Consider the following 21,273-nt stretch of genomic DNA (forward strand, 5'->3'; position numbering starts at 1 on the left):
ATTGTTATTTTTGCTACTTAGAAGTGCTTTTACTTGGAGGTGTATCAGAGGCCATGAACAGAAATCTCAAATTAAACCTCCACATTTGGGTTTCACATATTTGGGTTTAAATGTATATCTTTTTAAAATGGCTAACATTGCTGGACTCAAAAATGGCTGAGGTTGATCACATGATCATATTTCTGAAAGCTTCTGTACTGTGTAGATATTCCAGCTAAATCTGACACACAGGGATTGGAGATAAGCTGATTGTTTCCAGCCCAGACAGCTCTGAACAAAGGAAATGAAGGCTAATGTGTTTCTAGTTACCTCATCATCTCACAATGAAAACTCTAATAGGGGAAGTAAAGCTGCACCTGGAGAGAAGCAGGGTGTTGAGGATCCTAAGACAGGGAGTCAGCATCACTCAGAACAGCAGGCACAGTGAGCACTCTGAAACAAGAGGTGAGGTAAGGTAAAGAAAGGTAAGGTCAGGTCTCTGGCATATATTTAATACTTTTGAACTATAGTCTGGTCAAACCACATTTGCATTAGTACTGTGGCTTACATTATAGATTTTTAGACCAATACATTGAGAAACCAACTCAAGGGCAGACTAAAACTAAATTTAGTTTTGTGCAATGATAAGGGGTTAATTAATAGGTGGTGAACTCATGGAATCTCTTCCACAAAGGGCTGGGGAGGTGAAGTCACGGAATGTATTTCTAGATTTCTAGAAACTATCTTTGTTTAGAGATAAGAGGACAGAATGGGGAAATGGTATTGAGATAAAGGATCATGTTGAGTGGCAGAGTTGGAATGATGGGATGAATGGCCTACCTCTGTCTATATGTTACCCAAACTACCTTCCAATTGTTCTATTGAGATAGTCTAGCAGCACTATGGTTACAAAAAGAGAAAATACTGGAAGTATTCAACAAGTCAGTTAGCACCTGTGGAAATTAGTAGGGTTAATGTTAATTTAATTTGATAAAAGAATAATTTTATGAACACTTACCAGTTTTGAGAACAATATGTTGGTCTGTACTGTGGAGGGCAATATATCTATATATAGATAACAGGCAATTATCTGCAGATGCCGAGACAGGTAAGGTGAACCTGCATCAGGACAATAGTATAGTTTGTAAAAAGCATTGCACAATAAATCAAATTTCAAGGGCAAACTTTTAATAATCCAACCTGAGTAAAGTACTTTACATACAAAGTGTAGCAACAGTCTAATTATTTCAATACTGCATCAGTCCAAATTTTCATGACTAGGATCAAAAGATATTCATTAGGTAAATGTACCAAGGAATATGGAGCAAACCTAGCTAATAAAGATGAGGGATTTGGAATTCGCTATTGTCTACCTGAACGATTGGAGGTTTTATCCCAAGCCTGTCCTTGCAATCCTATCTACTGTACATTAGTTTCTCCCCTTCTTTGACAGTCATGGTCAAACTAGTCCCTGATGAAGGAGTAGTGCTCCAAAAGCTAGTACTTACAAATAAACCTGTTGGACTATAACCTGGTGTTGTGTGATTTTTAAATTAGCCTCAAATTAGTTATAAAGAAAGAGAGTGGTTTCTTCAGGATAGCATTACAACCAATACATTCAAGCTATTCTGTGCTCTGCCAAATCCTACAGGATGAACAGCCCATTGTTTTTATTTCAGAAAGTACTTCAGCTTTTCTTTGTAAAGCCATAAATAGGGTTTGATATCCGGAGTAGTTTAGAGATCATCGCATTTATGTTTTGTGCAATGAAATAACTGCACAGAAACAATATCCTGTCACAAAGTCACCCTTTATTTACTTGTACATAGGACACTGGCAATGGCCAGTCAACTCAGAGTTTAGATCAGAGTGGTGCTGGAAAAGCACAGCAGGTCAGGCAGCATCGAAGGAGCAGGAAAATCGATGTTTCGGGCAAAAACCCTTCATCAGGAATCCTTTTGCCCAGTCAGCTCAGAGTCAGTGCCCTGAACTGAGGAGATTCTAAATCCCCTGTTTATATTGGTCAGCCTGGGCTTCCTGAATGGCCCAGGTAAATAACCCCAAGCAAGGATCTCATAGTCAACAAGATCAACCTAGTTCTAATCATTACGGGAACATTCAAATTATTTATTCTTCAGAGTATTTGCAAAGAAGTAAAGCATATCCAGTCCAGATCAGCACAGATCTAGGGGAATTCTAAAGGACAGCAGCTTTAGGCGCCAGCAATGAAAGAATGTAGTTTGGCCAAATCCTGGATGCATCCATTCAAAAAATCATACATTACCAAATGAAGGTTTATTATCTCAACGTTGACATTGGATCTGTTTTCATATGAATAGACTTCTTCGAAGAAGTCTATTCAACTTTTATTATCATCACTGAACACTGCAGGGTCCATAAAAATGATCGATGGATAATAACTTAACACAGTCAACCAAATTGGCTCTCTAGAAATTGGTATTTTGTCAAGTAAAGGATGTGGTTTACTACTATTTCAGTTGCTGGCACATATTTCTTTTTATCAATTTATTTATATGCATTAAAATCCAACAACTCTATAATATGCATGCACTTCTGTGTACTGATATTTTTTACCTGCTCCTGTCCTGATCAATTAATGTAACATTTGCTGATACTGAAATTGGACAGAATGAACAGAAGATAATGCAGCATGTTATGCTCCTGATGGTTTCACTCCTAAATGGCAAAGTTGAGCCTTCAGGAAACTGACAAGTAAAAGGCTTAATCCAATTCCCCTCTTTGGTTTCTGCTTCTGGAACTTCAGCTTGGAGTATACAGTCACTGAAACCAAATCATTTTTTCATTAAATTTTGCAACAGTAAATTATAATACAGACAAGAAATGATAATTCCCCTTTAAGACATCACTCATAAATTCTTTAACATTTCAGAATAAATTATTACGGTACACAAGTTAAATTACAGCTGAACAGAACCTGAACGAACAATAAATATAATGCTAATCTGAGTTTAGAAGCACGTAACTGGTTGTAAAGTGTTTTGGGACATCCAATGATATTGAAAATGCATAGACATGCTTATTGGGCATATTCTCCACTCACTTCAACAAAGTTATTCAATGTTCCAACAAATAGCAGATTACTTGCCTTTGTGAGATCAAAATCAAGTCCAATGAAATACTGCATTGGGGTGGGAGATAGCAGTTGCTGTTAAGATAATCTAGCCATAAAATTCAAAGAATCAAGGTAAAGCATAAAGCTTCAGACGCTGATCCCTGAGACAGGAATTGTGACTTTTTTTAAAAAAACAACTGCTGTAAAGTTTTACCAAAAATAACGCTCAGGTAGCTTATTGGAGGAAGTGATCAAGAGGGAGGGTAAAGCATTGATGTCAGGTGAAGAATTGTGTGAGATGGAACTGCGTGGGAAAGGATGGCGAAGTAACTGGGAAGGAGAGGAGAATTTTGGTGGTGGGGAAAGTGATTGGGAGGGAGGAACTGATTAAAATCACACTGGAGTCATGTGAAGGAATTCTGCACTTCACTGATTAACATTCAAATTCTTAAACTCATGTATTTGGTGGCGGCCTGCAGCAGCCACTTAAAAGCTATTCAACTGAAAACATATAAAATATAGCTCTCAAACAGACATTAAGGCCCCTATTCATATGTCAGCCTGAGGCATGAGCCACTTTCTTCTGTCAACAATATCGCAGGTGCCATACTTACAAATGAAATGAGCAAGCACCCATATTGAATACCGAGAAACACATTTTGCATCTGAATAAAGGAGTGCCATTATCAAACTTTTGAACCCACGTTTAAGAAAGTAGACCGCTCTATGACATTGCACATGAGAAGTTCGCTTATTAAAATCTAAATCTGACATCACAATTTTCAGGCATAATCGAGGCAGGGCAAACATTATAAATGTTCAACCTTATATTTCACACATTTTTCACAAGCATTGTAACAGCACATTTTACTGGAACTTAAAGTAAAATATTAGAAAATAAAACTTTGAACAGTAAATATACAAATCAAAACAACCAAAGGCTTATGATTTCAATGAACTCTGAGTGTTTAGTAATGCAAACCTACCTGTAAGAAATGCTAAATCGGGGAAAGGTTGTTTTAAAACAATTAGGGCATTACACTACAGACAGCATAATATTAGAACCAGTAGTTTATGCTGACATAGCAAATCAAACATCTGTATTTGTTTCAGATAGTCTAGATTTTCGCTGATGTTTTAGGGATCACTCTGTCCATTATTCTGGAAAAATGAGTACATCCTTCACCTATCATGATTTTATATCCTTGCTATTTTAAAACTGACAGTAAATAAAATGTTGAAATAAAAGACAGGTATCATAAACGGAAATTTTTCCCATGATCTTAATTGTGCAGTTACACTCAAATTGTACTCACACCAAAAATCAAAACAATGGCACTTTAAAAAGGAGGAAGACACACAAAGGCAGCGAGCACATGGTCAGAGAAAGAAACCAACATTGCTGTCTGACACAGATGGGAATCTGCACAGTTACTGCCTTTGCTGTTTGACTTCAAGTATCTCTGGACATCGGAGTGTATCGAGAAAAAATTAACAAACAGCAAAATCACAGCTGATCTTGGAGGAACCTGTGTGTGAAAGCTCACAGCATGGGAGAAGATAAGTGCATAGTTTTTAGGTGTAACCTCGCTGTAAATCGGCAATAGTGAGTAGACTGAGTTCTTTTTTGATTACATGTTTTATTGAGATCTGTCTCTTGATTAAATTTTAAAAGTATAACTGAAGCAGTGTTTTTTTTTGGGCAGTAAGTTCTATTTTCTAGGTGTGTAGAATGTTAAAGAGCAAAGATGGCCTTGGGTAGAGGGACATGCTCTTCCTGTCCAATGTGGGAGATTAGGGAGAGTTTCTATGTTACTGATGATTACGTCTGCAATGTGTTAGATTGTGAATCCTATTAGACCACATGGATCGGTTGGAGCGGCAGTTGGGACAATAGGAATTTACAGGACCTAGCGGGTGTGATGTACAGCCATCATTGGAAGGGAGAAAAGCTGCAGATAGAGTCAGGTAGATGGGTTACCTCTAGGAAAGGTAGGAGAGGGAGGCAGGTAGGGCAGGAGTCCCCTGTGGCTATCCCCATCTCAACAAGTATGATGTTTTGGAAAATGTGGGGGTAGTGGACCCTAAGGGGAATATAGCACAAACAGCTGCGTTTCTGGTACCAAGAAATGCTCCAATGTAACAAGCAGGCCCATCAGGTTCAAAACAATCAATTGCAATAGGGGACTCTCTAAGGGACTTGGTGTGAAGGAAGTCAATCTGGATGTTCCCCAACAGGAAACCCTGGATTAATCAGGACATACAGAACCTGCTAAAAACAGGTGTGAGGCCTTCAGATCAGGCGACCCACTCAAATATAAGGAATCCAAATATAACTTTCACAGAGCCATTAAGACAACCAAGGACCAATACTGAACCAAACTAGAGACCAAGACAGACATCCAGCAACTATGGCAAGGACTGAATGACATCACAGGTTCTGAAAAGAGTCAGTGAAAGACAGCAGATGATGACACATCCCTCCCAGATCATCTCAAAGCTTTTTATTCTCACTTTGAGCAGAATTTTGGCGGAGAGGTAACGCCTATTGCGACAAGTCCTGACAAACCTATCCCAACAGTCACTGCATCAGAGGTCAGATCAGTTTTACTTCATGTGAATCCAAGGAAAGCAATGGGACCAGACTGAGTAGCAGGCTGTGTACTCAGAGCATGCACAGATCAACTGGCAGAGGTCTTCTTGGACATCTTCAACCTCTCCCTGCAGTAGGCCAACGTCCCTGCCTGTTTCAAGAGGGCCAACATGATCCCTATGCCTAAGAAGGCTCATGCAGCATGTCTCAATGACTACCACCCAGTGGCCCTAACTTTGGTGGTCATGAAGTGCTTTGAAAGGCTGGTCATGGCATTAATCAACTCCAGCCTCCCACTAGTCTTGACCCACTCCAATTTGCGTATCGGACCAACAGATCCACGTCAGATGCCATATCACTTGCCCTTCACTCCTCCCTAAAACATCTTGACACCAAGAACAATCCCTACTCATTGACTACAGTTTAGCCTTCAACACTATTATCCCCTCGAGATTGATTACTAAACTTAGTGATCTTGGATTAAGCCCCACTCTCAGTTTCCTGACACACAAGCCACAATCAGTGAAGACTGGGGACAATATTTCATCCTCACTAACACTCAACATTGGAGCCCCCAGGGGTGTGTACTCCGCCTCCTACTGTATTCACTGCATACCCATGACTGCATCACCAAATACCAGACTAATGCCATTTACAAGTTTGCCAATGACACCACCATCAAATCTCAGATGACGACGAAACAGACTCCAAATAGGAGATGGAAGACCTAGAAAAATGGTGCACTGAGAACAACCTAGCTCTCAAATGGTGCACTGAGAACAACCTAGCTCTCAATGTCGGCAAAACCAAGGAACTCACTATTGACTTTTGTTGTTATTTATGCCCCAACACATTAGTAGCACAGAGGTGGAATGAGTATAGAAAGTGGATGTAGGTTTGCTCGCTGACGTTTCATCATAATACCAGGTTATATCTTCAGTGAGCCTCCAGACGAAGGACTGCTGGTGTTTCCTGCTTTCTATTTATATGTTTGGGTTTCCTTGGGTTGGTGATGTCATTTGCTATGGTGACGTTATTTCCTGTTCTTTTTCTCAGGGGGTGGTAAATGGGGTCCAAGTCAATGTATTTGTTAATAGAGTTCTGGTTGGAATACCATGCTTCTAGGAATTCTCGTGTGCGTCTCTGTTTGGCTTGTCCGAGGATGGATGTGTTGTCTTAGTCAAAGTGGTGTCCTTCCTTGTCTGTATGAAAGGATACTAGTGAGAGAGGGTCATGTAGTTTTGTGGCTAGTTGATGTTCATGTATCCTGGTGGCTAGTTTTCTGCCTGTTTGTCCAGTGTAGTGTTTGTTACAATTCTTGCACGGTATTTTGTAAATGACATTAGTTTTGCTTGTTGTCTGTATAGGGTCTTTCAAGTTCATTAGCTGCTGCTTTAGTGTGTTGATGGGTTTGTGGGCTACCATGATGCCCAGGCATCTGAGTAGTCTGGCAGTCTTTAATGTAGGGCAGAGTGGCTAGGGTTTCTTAATGTGTTTTGTCTGCTTGTTTGGGCTTATTGATGAGAAATTGGCAGACTGTGTTCACTGGGTACCCATTCCTTTTGAATACGCTGTTGATGTAATTTTCCTCTGCTCTTCGAAGTTCCTCTGCGCTGCAGTGTGTGTTGGCTTGTTGAAATAATGTTTTGATGCAGCTTCGTTTTTGAATGTTGGGATGATCGCTTATGTAGTTCAATATTTGGTCCGTATATGTTGTTTTCCTGTGGACACTGGTTTAAAGTTCCCCATTGGCTGTTCGCTCTACTGTGACATCTAGGAATGGCAGTTTGTTGTTGTTTTCCTCCTCTTTAGTGAATTTTATGCCAGTAAGGGTATTCTTAGTGGTCTTGAAGGTTTCCTCTAACTTGTTTCGTATAGTGATGACAAAGGTGTCATCCACATAGCAGATCCAGAGTTTGGGTTCGATGCTTGGCAGAGCTGCTTGTTCGAGTCGCTGCGTTACTGCCTCTACTAAGAACCCTGATATCGGAATCCCATGTGTGTTCTGTTGGTTTGACTGCAGAGTTTGTTGTTGAAGGTGGAGTGGGTGATACGGCATAGGTCCACTAGCTTGACAATACTGTCCTTGCTGATGAAGTTGGTGGTGTTTGGTGTATTTGTCTTTGAGTCTTCTAATATTGTAGTCAGTGTTTCCTTGGCCAGGTTAATGTTGATGGATGTAAACAGGGCTGTTACATCAAAGGAGACCATTATTTCAGCCTCTTCTATCTTGGAGTCTTTAATGGTCTTCAGGAATTCTTGGGTGGAGTGGATGGAGTGGCGTGAGTCTTCTGCTAAGTGTTTTAGTCTTTGGTGTAGCTCCTTGGCCAATCTGTAAATTGGTGTTCCAGGTAGCGAGACTATGGGTCTGAGAGGGGGGATCCTCATTTGTGAATTTTGGGTAATCCGCAAAAGCATGGTGTGTTGGATCCATCTGGTTTCATTTTTTGGAAGTCGGTCTTATTTATTTCTCCAGATTTCGTAAGTTTTTGAGTAGGGCTGTGATTCAGTTCTCTAATTGTGGGGTCGGATCTATCGCCACTTTTTGGTAAGTGTTGGTATCTGCAAGTAGTGGGTTTGCTTTTTCAATGTAGTCTCTTTGATTTAAGATGAATGTTAAGCATCCTTTGTCCACAGCTGGGATAGCTATGTTTTTATTTTTTTTTATCTTTTTAGTGCTTTCCCTTCTTGTGTATTGAGTGTGTTTCCTTCCTTTTCCCTGCTTAATGTTGGTGCGTCTGTCTGTCTGATGGTTTGCTGGGTTTCTTCTGTGAGTTGGTTGTCTTTCAGTGTTGCTTCTAATGCTGCGAAGAAATCTTTCTTGTCCGCATCCTGGAATTTGTAAATTAATGCTCTTATTAAGACAGCTTTTTCAGTGTCTGTTAAGGGTTCTGTCAGATAAGTTTTTTATCCATGCTTCTGTGTTGTCAGGGTTGTTACATTGTGTAAGTTTGTCTTTTTTTTATGCAGGTCTATTTTTTCATTTTCTGTATTTTTCGCGGTCTGATACCTATGGCTTGTTGTATTGTGTCTGTCCATTCATGGTCTGTTGCATGAGTGAGTAAAGATGTTTGGTGCAAAATTTCCCGGTTGTATTTACGGAGTCTGTTGTGGGCATCGTTAATTATTTCTCTAAGCATTCTGCGGCCATTTTGTTCTGCTATCCTTTTGGCTAGTGGGGTGTTAAGGGGAGGCTTGTATTGAAGACATTGAGGTGGTATCTGTTTTCTTAGGCATTCATGCAGGAAGTACAGCTGTTCGCGGGTGGCGCTCTGTCAGACGGCATTCATTTCCCATTTCCAGGCAAGTTTTAGCGTATTGTTCCTAGGAATGGTCATCCACAACAAGCTTTCTTGGATTCTTTGTGTGGACACGTTGGTTACAAAGGCCCAACAATGTCTCTTCTTCCTCAGGCAGCTGAGGAAATGTGGCATGGTGGCAAATACCCTTGCCAACTTTTAAAGGTGCGCCATTGAGAACATTGTGCCTGAATATATCACTACCTGGTATGGCAACTGTACCATTCAAGATCAGAGATGGTTACAGAGAGTGGTGAACTCAGCCTGGACAATCACAAAGGCTAACCTCCTATCTATAGAATCCATCTACCAGGCCTGCTGTCAAGGAAAGGCTGCCATCATTCTCAAAGATCCATCCCACCCTGGCAATGTTTTTCTACAACTCTACCATCGGGGTGAAGGTACAGAAGCCTGAACATACGCACCAGCTGGTTTCGAAACAGTTTCTACCATACTGTTTTTAGAATACTGAATGGACTCATAAACTCTTAACAGTCGCCTGTACCTGTGTTTTTGTTTTTGCCGCTGTTTACTTATTATTTACTTATCTATGCTACTTAACTCTGTGATCTGCCTGCATTGCTCGCAAGACAAAGCTTTTCAGTGTGCCTCGGTATACGTGACAATAAATTCAATTAATTATAGCAATACTTAAGGATATTTTTGGGAATAGGTTCTGAAAAGTTATTTGGGTAGAACTGAGAAATATAAAAGAGATTATCACTATTTTGTGATTTTATTATAGACCACCCAATAATCAACAGGAAATTGAGAAACAAATTTGTAGGAGATCTGAGCAATCTGTAAGGATAATAGGGTGGTTATGGTAGGGGTTTTTAACTTTCCAGATATAGACTGGGACTGCCATTGTGTTAAGGGTTTAGATGGAGAGAAATTTGTCAAGTGTGTACAAGAAAATTTTCTGATTCAGTATGTGGATGCACCTACTAGAGAAGGTGCAAAAATTGACCTACTCTTGGGAAATAAGGCAGGGCAGGTGACTGAGGTGTCAGTGGGGAGCACTCTGGAGACAGCGACTATAATTCTATTAGTTTTTAAATAGTGATGGAAAAGGAGGGATGGGATCTAAAAGTTCAAGTTCTAAATTGGAGAAAGGCCAATTTTGATGGTATGAGGCAAGGACTTTCAAAAGTTGATTGGGGGCAAATGTTCACAGGTAAAATGACGGCTGGAAAATGGGAAGCTTTAGAAATGAGATAACAAGAATCCAGAGATGGTATATTCCTATATGAGTATACTTAAGAGGGAATCAGATGTAGCAAAAGGGGACATAAGATAGCTTTGGCAAATAGGGTTAAGGAGAATCCAAGGGTATTCTATAAAAACATTAAGGGTAACAAGCGATAGAATAGGTCCCTTCAAAGATCAATAAGGCACCCTATGTGTGGAACCGCAGGAGATGGGGAGATACAAAATGAGCATGTTGCATCAGTGTTTACTATGGAGAAGGACATGGAAGATATACAATGTGGAAAAATAGATAGTGGCATCTTGAAATATGTCCATATTACTGAGTAGGAGGTGTGGGACAGTGGCACAGTGGTTAGCACTGCTGCCTCACAGCGTCAGAGACCCAGGTTCAATTCCCGCCTCAGGCGACTGTGTGGAGTTTGCACATTCTCTCCGTGTCTGCGTGGGTTTCCTCCGGGTGCTCCAGTTTCCTCCCACAGTCCAAAAATGTGCAGGTTAGGTGAATTGGCCATGCTAAATTGCCCGTAGTGTTAGGTGAAGGGGTAAATGTTGGGGAATGGGTCTGGGTGGGTTGTGCTTCGGCCGGTCGGTGTGGACTTGTTGGGCCGAAGGGCCTGTTTCCACACTGTAAGTAATCTAATCTAAAAGAAAATGCATAAAGAGGGCTGAATCCCCAGGGCCTGATCAGGCGTATGCTAGAACTCTATGAGAAGCTAGGGAAGTGATTGCTGGGCCCCTTGCAATCAAGAGATATTTATATCATCAATAGTCACAGGTGAGATGCCGGAAGACTGGAGGTTGGTTAACATGGTGCCACTATTTAAGAAAGGTGGTAAGGAAAAATCAGGGGACTATAGAACAATTGAGCCTGGCATCGGTGGTGGGAAAGTGGTTGGAGGGAATCCTGAGGGAAGGGATTTACATATATGTGGAAAGGCAAGGACTGATTAGGAATAGTCAGCATGGGTTTGTGCATGGGAAATCATGTCTCACAAACTTGATTGAGTTTCTTGAAGAGGTAACAAAGAGGATTGATGAAGGCAGTGTGGTGGACGTGATCTATATGGACTTCAGTAAGGCGTTTGACAAGGTTCTTCATTGTAGACTGGTTAGCAAGGTTAGATCTCATGGAATACAGAGAGAACTAACTATTTGGGTACAGAACTAGCTGGAACGTAGAAGACAGAGGGTGCTTGGGAAGGGTTGCTTTTCAGCCTGGCAGCCTGTGACCAGTGGTGTACCATAAGAATCAGTGCTTTTTGTCATTTGTATAAATGATTTGGATACGGAGATATAATTAGTAAGTTTGCAGATGACATCTAAATTGGTGCTGTAGTGGACAGCGAAGAATGTTACCTCAGAATACAATGGGATCTTGATCAGAAGGGCCAATGGGCCGAGGAGTGGCAGATGGAGTTTAATTTTGATAAATGTGAGTTGCTGCAATTTGGAAAGGAAAATCAGGCAGGACTTAAACACTTAATTGTAAGGTCCTGGAGAGTGTTGCTAAACAAAAAGACCTTGGAGTGCAGGTTCATAGCTCTGTGAAATTAGCATCACAGGTAGGTAGGATAGTGAAGAAGGTGTTTGGCATGCTTGCCTTTACTGGTCAGAGCACTGAGTATAGGAGTTGGGAGGTTACGTTGCAGTTGTGCAGGACATTGGTTAGGCCACTTTTGGAATATTATGGTCTCCCTCCTATTGGAAGGATGTTGTGGAACTTGAAAGGGTGCAGAAAAATTTACAAGTATGTTGCCAGAGTTGGAGGTTTTGAGCTATAAAGAGAGGGTGAATAGGCTGTGGATGTTTTCCCTCGGCATCGGAGGCTGAGGGGTGACCTTATAGAGGTTTATAAAATCATGAGCGGCATGGATATGCTTAATAGACAACATCTTTTCCCTGGGGTGGGGGAGTCCAGAACTAGAGGGCATAGGTTTAGGGTGAGAGGGAAAAATTTGAAAGGGATCTAAGGGGCAACGTTTTCATGCAAAGAGTGGTGCACATATGGAATGGGCTGCCAAAGGAAGTGGTGGAGGCTTATACAATTACAGCATTTAAAAGGCATCTGGATGGGTATCTGAATGGGAAGGGTTTAGAGGGATTTGGGCCAAATGTTGGCAAATGAGACTAGATTAGATTAAGATATCTGATTGGCGCGGACATGTTGGACCAAAGGGTCTTTTTCCATGATGTATATCTCTATGACTCTGTGTCAGTGTCATTGACATGGAATTATACCCAATTTTGAGAAAGTGTTCCATCAGAAATAATGGGAGGAAATTGCAGTTTTACCATGCAGTTCAAATCCATTGACCTTCTCGAGCAAGAGTTAGTTGAAAGTCATGAAATCTCATCTCACTTCCTTGTAGACAGCAGTTATTTTTCTTTCACTCGACTGTTTTTATCAAATTCATTCTGTGCACTTTTTGACTCAATTAACCTGTTATGAGGACTGAATGCTTTTCTTAAAATAAACATTATGCTTTAATTTTATTAATTAATTTAAATATTTTTACTTCAACAAGGGATAAAAAAAATCTGCATAAAGTATTTTTTTAGGGTAAGCTGTTTGTCCGAATGTTGCCACCAATGTGCATAGGTACTGTGGTCCATCTACCTTGCCAATGAACAATAATGGGGAATCCACTTGCACAGCAACATTTTAAATAATAAAAACAGAAAGTGCTAGAGAAACTCAGCACATTTGGCAGTATCTGTGCGGACAGAAACAGAGATAATCTTTCAAGTCAAATAATTCCAGTATCTTTATATTTTAAACTGTTTCTCCCAATAGATGCTCTACCTGCTGGATTTCTCCAGCACTTTCTGCTTTTAGTTCAGATTTCAACAGCCACAATATTGTACTTTTATTTGAACATTTTCAATTACTTGGTTAGAAAGCTTTTTGAGAACAAACTGATTATGGACTTCTGTTTTAAAATCCAGTGATTACAGATATTCCTCATCTAAGGACTACATCCGCCAATTCTCAGAACAACAACAGCAGCCCAATCCATTTATTGAAATGGAAGGGGGGAAGATGCTTTTGGCAAGATACTCCACAGAGTTTTGTAACAATGAATAGAACATCAAGGGCTGAATTTTCACGACCCCCCGAAAATGGGAACAGAGACAGGAGAACTTGGAAAGAACAATGGGTGCAGAATTTCATTTTTGAGGCATTAATGCCAGCCCTGACAATAATGAACAGCGTAGATGTTTTCTAATCAATCTGTTGAGAGATGTCATTACACATCTTTGGAGCAGGTGGAACTTAAGCCCAGGGGGACACGACTCTGCAGCACGCCTCCTCCTGCTCTTCTCTCCCTCATTGTGAGATCTAAATTGGCAGGATGAAGCATTTGGCTATCCTGCCCTGGAACCCACATCTTCTGCTCCACTCCGACATCTTACTTCCCTCTGGTTCTGCGGAAGGCTTAAGCATAGACCACAGAATATCTATCAGGACAAGCAGACTCAGTGAAGACTGTTCTGGGGTGTCCAAATGAGTCCCACATGCATGTTATTCACTGCTTTTCCAGTTCCACTGACACTAATGGGCAAGAAATGCATTCCCATATCAATTAAGGGATCACCCCTTCAAAAATCTTAACTTTAGTCGGTTTTCCACTGATTTCTGACTAAAGGAAACAACTCCTGTTTCCTGCTTCCATGTCAAGGATATAGTTCCAAACCAAGAAAGAAGATACAAAACAAGCAATCAAGTTCTTCAAAGAAAGGAATTAACGCGGGGATTAAATCTGAGGACGGATGAAGAAAGACAATTTGCCTAAGGACAGTGTTTGGTTTAGGAAGACTGGGGATTGATTGTGAATTTTGGATGATCTTGAATGGGGTTCCCAGATTTTGAGAACTCCGTGGAGTGAGGGGAAATTAATTTGAGTTGGAAGAAGAGTGGGCACCGTAATGGGTGAAGTGCCTTGTTTCTCCCTCAAATTCCATTTTGATTTAGTCCCTTCCCTCTCTCCCTACCTTTCCCTCACTGTTTGGTATAATTGCACTGTCCCTGAAAAGCTTTGCATGTCAGTTGGTAATTTAGATGGAAACACAGGTGAGTTAATGGTGGAAGATAAAGGACAAAAGATAGAACCTAAAGATGAGGTAGAGTGGAAGAAGAGGTAGATCTGTGTTAGTCGGCTATGGAAAGAGAGGAAGAGCAAACAATACTGTTCACAACACTACAATCTATTTCCCTTCTTCTGCCTCTGCTTGGCTGCATCTGTTCTGCAACAGTTGAAGTGCTTGAAATCTGAAGAATACAAGTAGGTATAACAAGTAGCTTTTTTATGTACACATGACTTTCCTTTCGAAAAAAAAGCACCAAATTAATTAATTAATTAATCTGCCACTAACAGATTAATCAAACTGGAGAAGTCTAATCACAGATCCATGGCACGGACTACATTTTGCAAGTAAATAAATGAATCAAGATATTAAACAACCGAGCTCCTTCCCCAAAAATGTAACAATTAAAGTGATGAAAATACAATGCTTTTATGAAAACGTAATTTTTCAGGCATAAGAGGGTTGAATTGCAGAATTTTCATTTCTAAAAAAAATGTTTTGCATGATTCAACTGGTTACCAACAAATGTGTTGAAATTGTGACATGAGTTTATAGATTTTATCTGTAATCAAATGTTACCAAAAAAATCATAACTCAAAATTATGACACACAAAATTTGGTTTATTTGCAAAAAGTTAAGGTATCACCAGATTTTGAAGATCAATTATGAATTGTTAGAAATAAGCAATAGCATCAGAATCTGTAAAAGGTGGTTACAAATGTCACGTGAGGGACTGCCAAATTATATTATAATCACCTATTTATTCCTGGTCACCCTGAAATATTTCACCACATAAACAATGAGTCCCATATATAAAACAGATCGTTAAAACTTCCAAAGAGCAAACCAAGGTAAACATGATAACTGCGTGCATGCAAAACGTTAATGATAGCTCTTTTAAATATTGAAATATTTATTTCAAATCTCAGGTGCTCTCAGATTTTCTCTTTATCTTAAGTTTCTTTTCTAATAGTTCCTTTGTCATCTGATGAACTCAATGGTAAAATAATAACACAAATCATGCTTAGATTCATGCTCAAAGTTGAACAAATTAAAGGAATATAAATTTAAATCCAACCTTAGATAGTCCAAACAAGTAATTTGGACTGTTGCCGATATCTCCGTGCCCAGAGGAACTGGGTTCAAGATCACAAAGGGGGGATCGATGAACAATTTTGGGATGTGTATAACACCAATCAAAGTAATTACTCGATATGGGCTAATTCTGTCCTCATTAATAAACATAGGTATTTCACATCTGTATTTGCCTGGGCACTCTGAAAAGTAGACAAGCACAGAAATAATGTACAAATATTTGTGGGTCCTTAAAGTACAACGCCAACCACCACACTCTTAACATCACTCTCCACAGAGCGATTCGCAAACTTTAAAATTTATTCAAAATATCAGGTGATTACAGAGTGAAAGTTAAATTCAATTTAGCTGTAGGGAGTGATGGTAGCATAGTGGCAATGTCACTAGATGAATAACCTAATGTATTACACTAATGGTTCTGGGGATATGTGTTAAAATCTCACCATTGCAGCTCATGAAACTTATACGCAATTAATAAATTTGGAATATAAGGCCTATTCCCAGTAAGAGTGACTATGTCAATTTTCATTGAAATTCTTTTGAATGAGGTAAATAAATGAAGGTCATCCAGTAGATATAATCTACTTGGATTACTTTAATTTGTTTACCTCACTCAAAAGAATTTCAATGAACTCTCCAGCACAGCTAGGTAAAAACAGGGTAAAAACAATGACTGCAGATGCTGGAAACCAGATTCTGGATTAGAGCGGTGCTGGAAAAGCACAGCAGTTCAGGCAGCATCTGAGGAGCAGGAAAATCGACGTTTCGGGCAAAAGCCCTTCATCAGGAATACAGGCAGAGTGCCTGAAGGGTGGAGAGATAAATGAGAGGAGGATGGGGGAAGGTAGTAAAGAGTGCAATAGGTGAATGGGGGTGGGATGAAGGTGATAGGTCAGAGAGGAGGGTGGAGTGGATAGGTGGAAAGGAAGATAGGCAGGTAGGACAAGTCATGGGGACAGTGCTAAGCTGGAAGTTTGGAACTGGGGCGAGGTGGGGGAAGGGGAAATGAGGAAACTGCTGAAGTCTACATTGATGCCCTGGGGTTGAAGTGTTCCGAGGCAGAAGATGAGGCGTTCTTCCTCCAGGCGTCGGGTGGTGAGGGAGCGGCGGTGGAGGAGGCCCAGGACCTCCATGTCCTCGGCAGAGTGGGAGGGGGAGTTGAAATGTTCGGCCACAGGGCGGTGTGGTTGATTGGCGCGCAAGTCCCAGAGATGTTCCCTCAAGCGCTCTGCTAGGAGGCTTCCAGTCTCCCCAATGTACAGGAGACCGCATCGGGAGCAACGGATACAATAAATTATATTGGTGGGTGTGCAGGTAAAACTTGGATGGTCTCCTCTACATTGGGGAGACTGGATGCCTTTTGCCCAAAATGTCGATTTTCCTGCTCCTCGGATGCTGCCTGAACTGCTGTGCTTCTCCAGCACAGCTGTTAGTTCTTTTACTTCTGTCATGGAGTGTCGAATTGTTGCCTATTCATAACTGAGTGACATGCAGGCCATTTCAGAAATGACTATAAGTCATGTTTAGGTCAGATTAGATAAGGATTAGAGATTTAAAAAAAACTGTAGATGCTGGAATCCAAAGTAGACAGGCAGGAGGCTGGAAGAACACAGCAAGCCAGGACTGGGGGAGGGAGTGGGGGTAGCTGCAGATAAAGGGTGAGGTGGGGGCAGGATGATGAAGTAAGGATAGTTAAAGACGGGTAGAGGGTATGACCTGGTTGAGGCTCAATGGGAGGAATCAATCTGGTTGGTGGCAGGGAGCAGTGGCAGAAGGGGAAGGGACTGGGAAGGGAGTCGGGGGATGGGGAGGGAGGTTATTTGAAATTGGAGAACTCAATGTTAAATCCTCTGGGCTGTAGAGTGCCCAGGCAGAAGGTAAGGTGTTGTTCCTCCAATAGACGCTGCGATTGTTTTGGCAATGGAGGAGGTCAAGGATGGTCATGTCGGAAAGGGAGTGGTTGGGGGAATTGAAATGGGCAGTGACTGAGATGTCCGATTGGCCCCTGTGCACCCAGCTGTGATGCTCAATAAGCCGTTCCCTAAGTTTACGTTCAGTCTCCCCTATGTATAGAAGACCACATCAGGAGTACCTGATGCAGTAAACTAGGTTGGAAGGGGTGGGCTGAGAGGGGTAGGGAGGAGAAGAGGTTCTTGGAGGTAGAAGTGTTTGAGGATGATGTGTTGGATGTGGAGACTGGAAGGACAAGGGGGACTCTGTCCTTCTTGAGTTCGTGGGGTGTTCGATCAGTGGAACAGGGAATGGAGGTGGTGCAGCGTAGGGCTGTTTGGGTGACAGGGGAAGGAAAAGCATGTTGTTCAAAATAGGTGGACATCTTGGATGCTTGGGAGTGGAATGTCTCCCCATCCAAGTAGATGTGGCGGAGGCAGAGGAATTGGGAGTTCTTGCAGGATACTGGGTGGGAGGAGTATAGTCCAGGTAGTTATGTGAGTCTGTAGGTTTATAGTAGACATCCATCTGGAGACTATTGCCGGAGATGGAAGTGGTGAGGTCAAGAAAGAGGAGGGAGATGTCAGAGATGGACCAAGTGAATTTGTGGGCGAAATTGATGAACTGCTCCATTTCAGCCTGGGTGCAGGACGCTGCACCGATGCAGTCAACAATGTAACAGCGGAAGAGTTGGGGCACAGTGCCTGTGTAAGTGCTGAAGAGAGACTATTCAATATAGCTGATAAAGAGACAAATGTAGCTGGGGCCCATCTGAGTACCCATGGCCACCCCCTTGTTTTGAAGGAAATGGGAGGAGTTAAAGGAAAAGTTATTTAGGATGAGGACTCTCATTAGATAAGGATGGCAGATTTATTTCCCTAAAAAGAAACTACTGAATCAAGTAGCCTTAATAACATTCAATGGCAATTGTCATAGCCACTCTTACTGGGAATAGCTTTATATTCCAAATTTATGAATTAAATTTAAGTTCCATGAGCTGCAATGGTGAGATGTGAATCCATACCTTCAGAACATTACCCTAGTGTGAGACTACAGATGCTGTTGAAGGAGACAGGAGCTTTGTGACTACCACCTTACTGAATCTCAGGTCCTCAAGTTCTTAAATGGGGTGAAGCTGGGAGCAGCAGACCCTGAAAACCCTCAGTGAGTAAGGCCTTTTGTAGAGAAGCCTCTCTCATGTCCAGCTTTGCCTATCTGCAGTTTCTGTATCATTTGTCTATCATGTTGCAGACTGAAACATGAACAGCAATAATGGCTATTTTAGCTTTCCCTTAAACGTTAACAAATTTCCTGCCCTCCCTGTATGGATGTAGCAACAAGTCCAGTTAATGTAACACCTTCAAAATATTCCATAATTCCTTCACAAGCATTTCAACATCAGGAGTCAAAAAAATAATTCAACCAAACATTGAGGTCTGTGGATGAATTCCTTTTGCAGCTAAAAGCATGTTGAGCTGAGACCGAATAAAATTCAGTGGACACATGCAGCACACGTTTCAAAGACATGTCAAATCAACTGAAATGGTTGATTGATGTCACAATTCTGCAGGCATTAAATGCTCCTGGTGCTCATACCATACTTGTATAGGACACACTGCGGGCTACACTAGTCCTGACTAGAAGTATAGTGCACAGCATTTTGTACTTCAGGGCTTCCATAGTTTGCAGCAGAATTATGGAGCACAATCTCATGCCCCTATAATCAAGTCATCAATTCCACATGGAGAAAGTTCAGAGACTAACAAAAGGTGTTCTAGAATTTATGGCTCTAAATTATGAAAACTAAAACAAAAGTAAATGCATTCTTGCTGAATTAAAACAGATAGGAGGGGATTGATATGTGTAAAATATTTTCAGTAACATATTCCTGATGGAGGTAGACATATTAAACTTATAGACAATACCTGATACCACAATTTGTGATATATTGCAGGTATATTGTTTATACAGTGTACTGAAAATGACGAAAGATGCTACAATATTGAAAGACATTCAACTCTTCGTCAGTCAGTATTTTCTTTGTCATTTAATATTGGATATGGTAGAATTTTGAAACTGTGATGATGGTAAGTACTCTTCTCCACCAGGTGGTATTTTTTGTGAGCACCTAACGGTTTAGTTTGTCTTAAAGCAGCAAACTTCATACCACTAGATCAATAAATTCACCATAGTCCCAAAGGACCATAGGACTACTCTCTCATTAGAGAGAGATGACTGGTTATGATTTTAATCGGAGAGTTATCGCACTTCAGGTTAGGGTGAAGTCAAGAAACTGGGACCTTCATATTATCCTGAGCCAGAGTGGGAATTGAACATATGCTGTTGGCATCACTCTGCATTGCAAACAAGCTGTCTCGCCAACTACAAGGTCTGCAAAACAACTATTTAAATGCAAAATATAAAGTTTTCCTCAAGATAAATAAAATAGATCAAATGGATGAATTCATATTCAATGAAAACTTACTGAAACAACTATCTTTGAAATTGTGATTTGGAGATGTCGGTGTTGAACTGGGGTGTACAAAGTTAAAAATCACACAACACCAGGTTATAGTCCAACAGGTTTTGAAATTGTATCAGGTAATTGTGCAAGAGAATTGACCCATCAGCACCAGCTAAAGTCCAAATATATCTTGTTGATAGCTACTACAGAAAATTTTTAAATGTAAAAACTTACTTGTGCAAAAACCAATTGTAATGCAATGCCTTTCACCTGGTTTAATATTTCCAAAGTAATTAAAGATTCTAAAAGTGCCATCTTCAAGGGTAGAATTTTGTTGACTGTCCAAATCAAACAACCACTTTATTTCTTTGGAGGAAGTGTTGTGTATCTCAACTTTCTAAAACAAATTACAAAAGAAAATTATCTTCATGGTTATGAAAGCAAAATAAAACAAGAAAATGTTCATAGTAATCATGATATACTGTACTTTTACAAATGGATCAGCTACAACAGCACCCATATCATTGTATCCTGGCAGAAGTGAGAATTCCAACTTGGTATCTGAGAGTTCAAGTGGTGGATAAAGTACTGAAAGATAAAAGTTCAATGTGCTAATTGATCATCCGTTTTAGAGGCAAGAAAGAAAACCAATTTAGCAGTTTAACAAATGCAAAAGAAAGTGTATATATAAGTAAATACTGCATATGAAAAAGTAGAAAATAGCTAAATAAATAACAATCCTTAATGAATCAATTAAACATTGTTGCAAAAACATTTCCATTATTAATATTTTTGATTATTCATATTTAATAGATTGTGAAAATTAATTCATTTTAAATACTGAGGAAGTACACGGACCTGATTTATTTTTTAAAGGCTCCCTCTTAGCACACATTTTAAAAATAAACTTGTTGGAAATCACATGATATTAGCAAACAGCTGAGTTAATAGTGTTATTTCAAAATTGTTTGAAGTTCAGCTGAGGTGTTTATAATGACAAAATGCCCACAGCTCAGCCTTTGCCACCTTTCTGAGATATGCAAAGTTCTCTGAGGGAGTTGCAAACTGAAACAGCCATTCACCCTGACGAGAATCAAGAAGACTTCCTCTTGATATCTCCTGAAAGTATTGTGGGTAAAGGGATTCCAAGGACAAATGCATAATCTAAGGTAAACACCTGTGTCTCGTGACATCTGTCTACATGTGCAAGAATTCCAGACTCAAAATTATATGCACATTTCATATTTTATTCCTGAAAATGAATAATTGTTTGGCCAAAGATTTTTTCAAAGTTAATCTGTGAGAAAGTTTAATTCCTCTTCCTTTAACTGGTTTGTGTATGCGTGTGTGCATACATGTGCATGTTGGGTTGTTTAGAAGTGTAAATATTTGTACTTTTCTATTTCAAAAGTGTGTTAATTAGCTTTGCATATTCATTGATATATCGAGTTGAAACAATAAATTAATAATTTTGTTTTTAATTAAAGAAATTTGATTGAT

The 21,273-nt window shown here is 40.3% G+C and overlaps 1 protein-coding gene across 1 annotated transcript in view; it reads right to left on the reverse strand.

Moving 5' to 3' along the window:
* The window catches only part of LOC122555067 (cilia and flagella-associated protein 47-like), a 497,478-nt gene that overhangs the window by 358,844 nt on the left and 117,361 nt on the right, over positions 1-21,273 (reverse strand). The window contains 5 exon segments of the mRNA XM_043700727.2: positions 998-1,098; positions 2,575-2,781; positions 15,343-15,541; positions 20,008-20,170; positions 20,261-20,361. Coding sequence (XP_043556662.2) covers positions 998-1,098; positions 2,575-2,781; positions 15,343-15,541; positions 20,008-20,170; positions 20,261-20,361 — 771 coding nt within the window.

Source organism: Chiloscyllium plagiosum, unplaced genomic scaffold (assembly GCF_037043375.1).
Source record: "Chiloscyllium plagiosum isolate Xiang-an unplaced genomic scaffold, Cpla_swu_hap1 HiC_scaffold_12, whole genome shotgun sequence".
Classification (NCBI taxonomy): Eukaryota; Metazoa; Chordata; class Chondrichthyes; order Orectolobiformes; family Hemiscylliidae; genus Chiloscyllium; species Chiloscyllium plagiosum.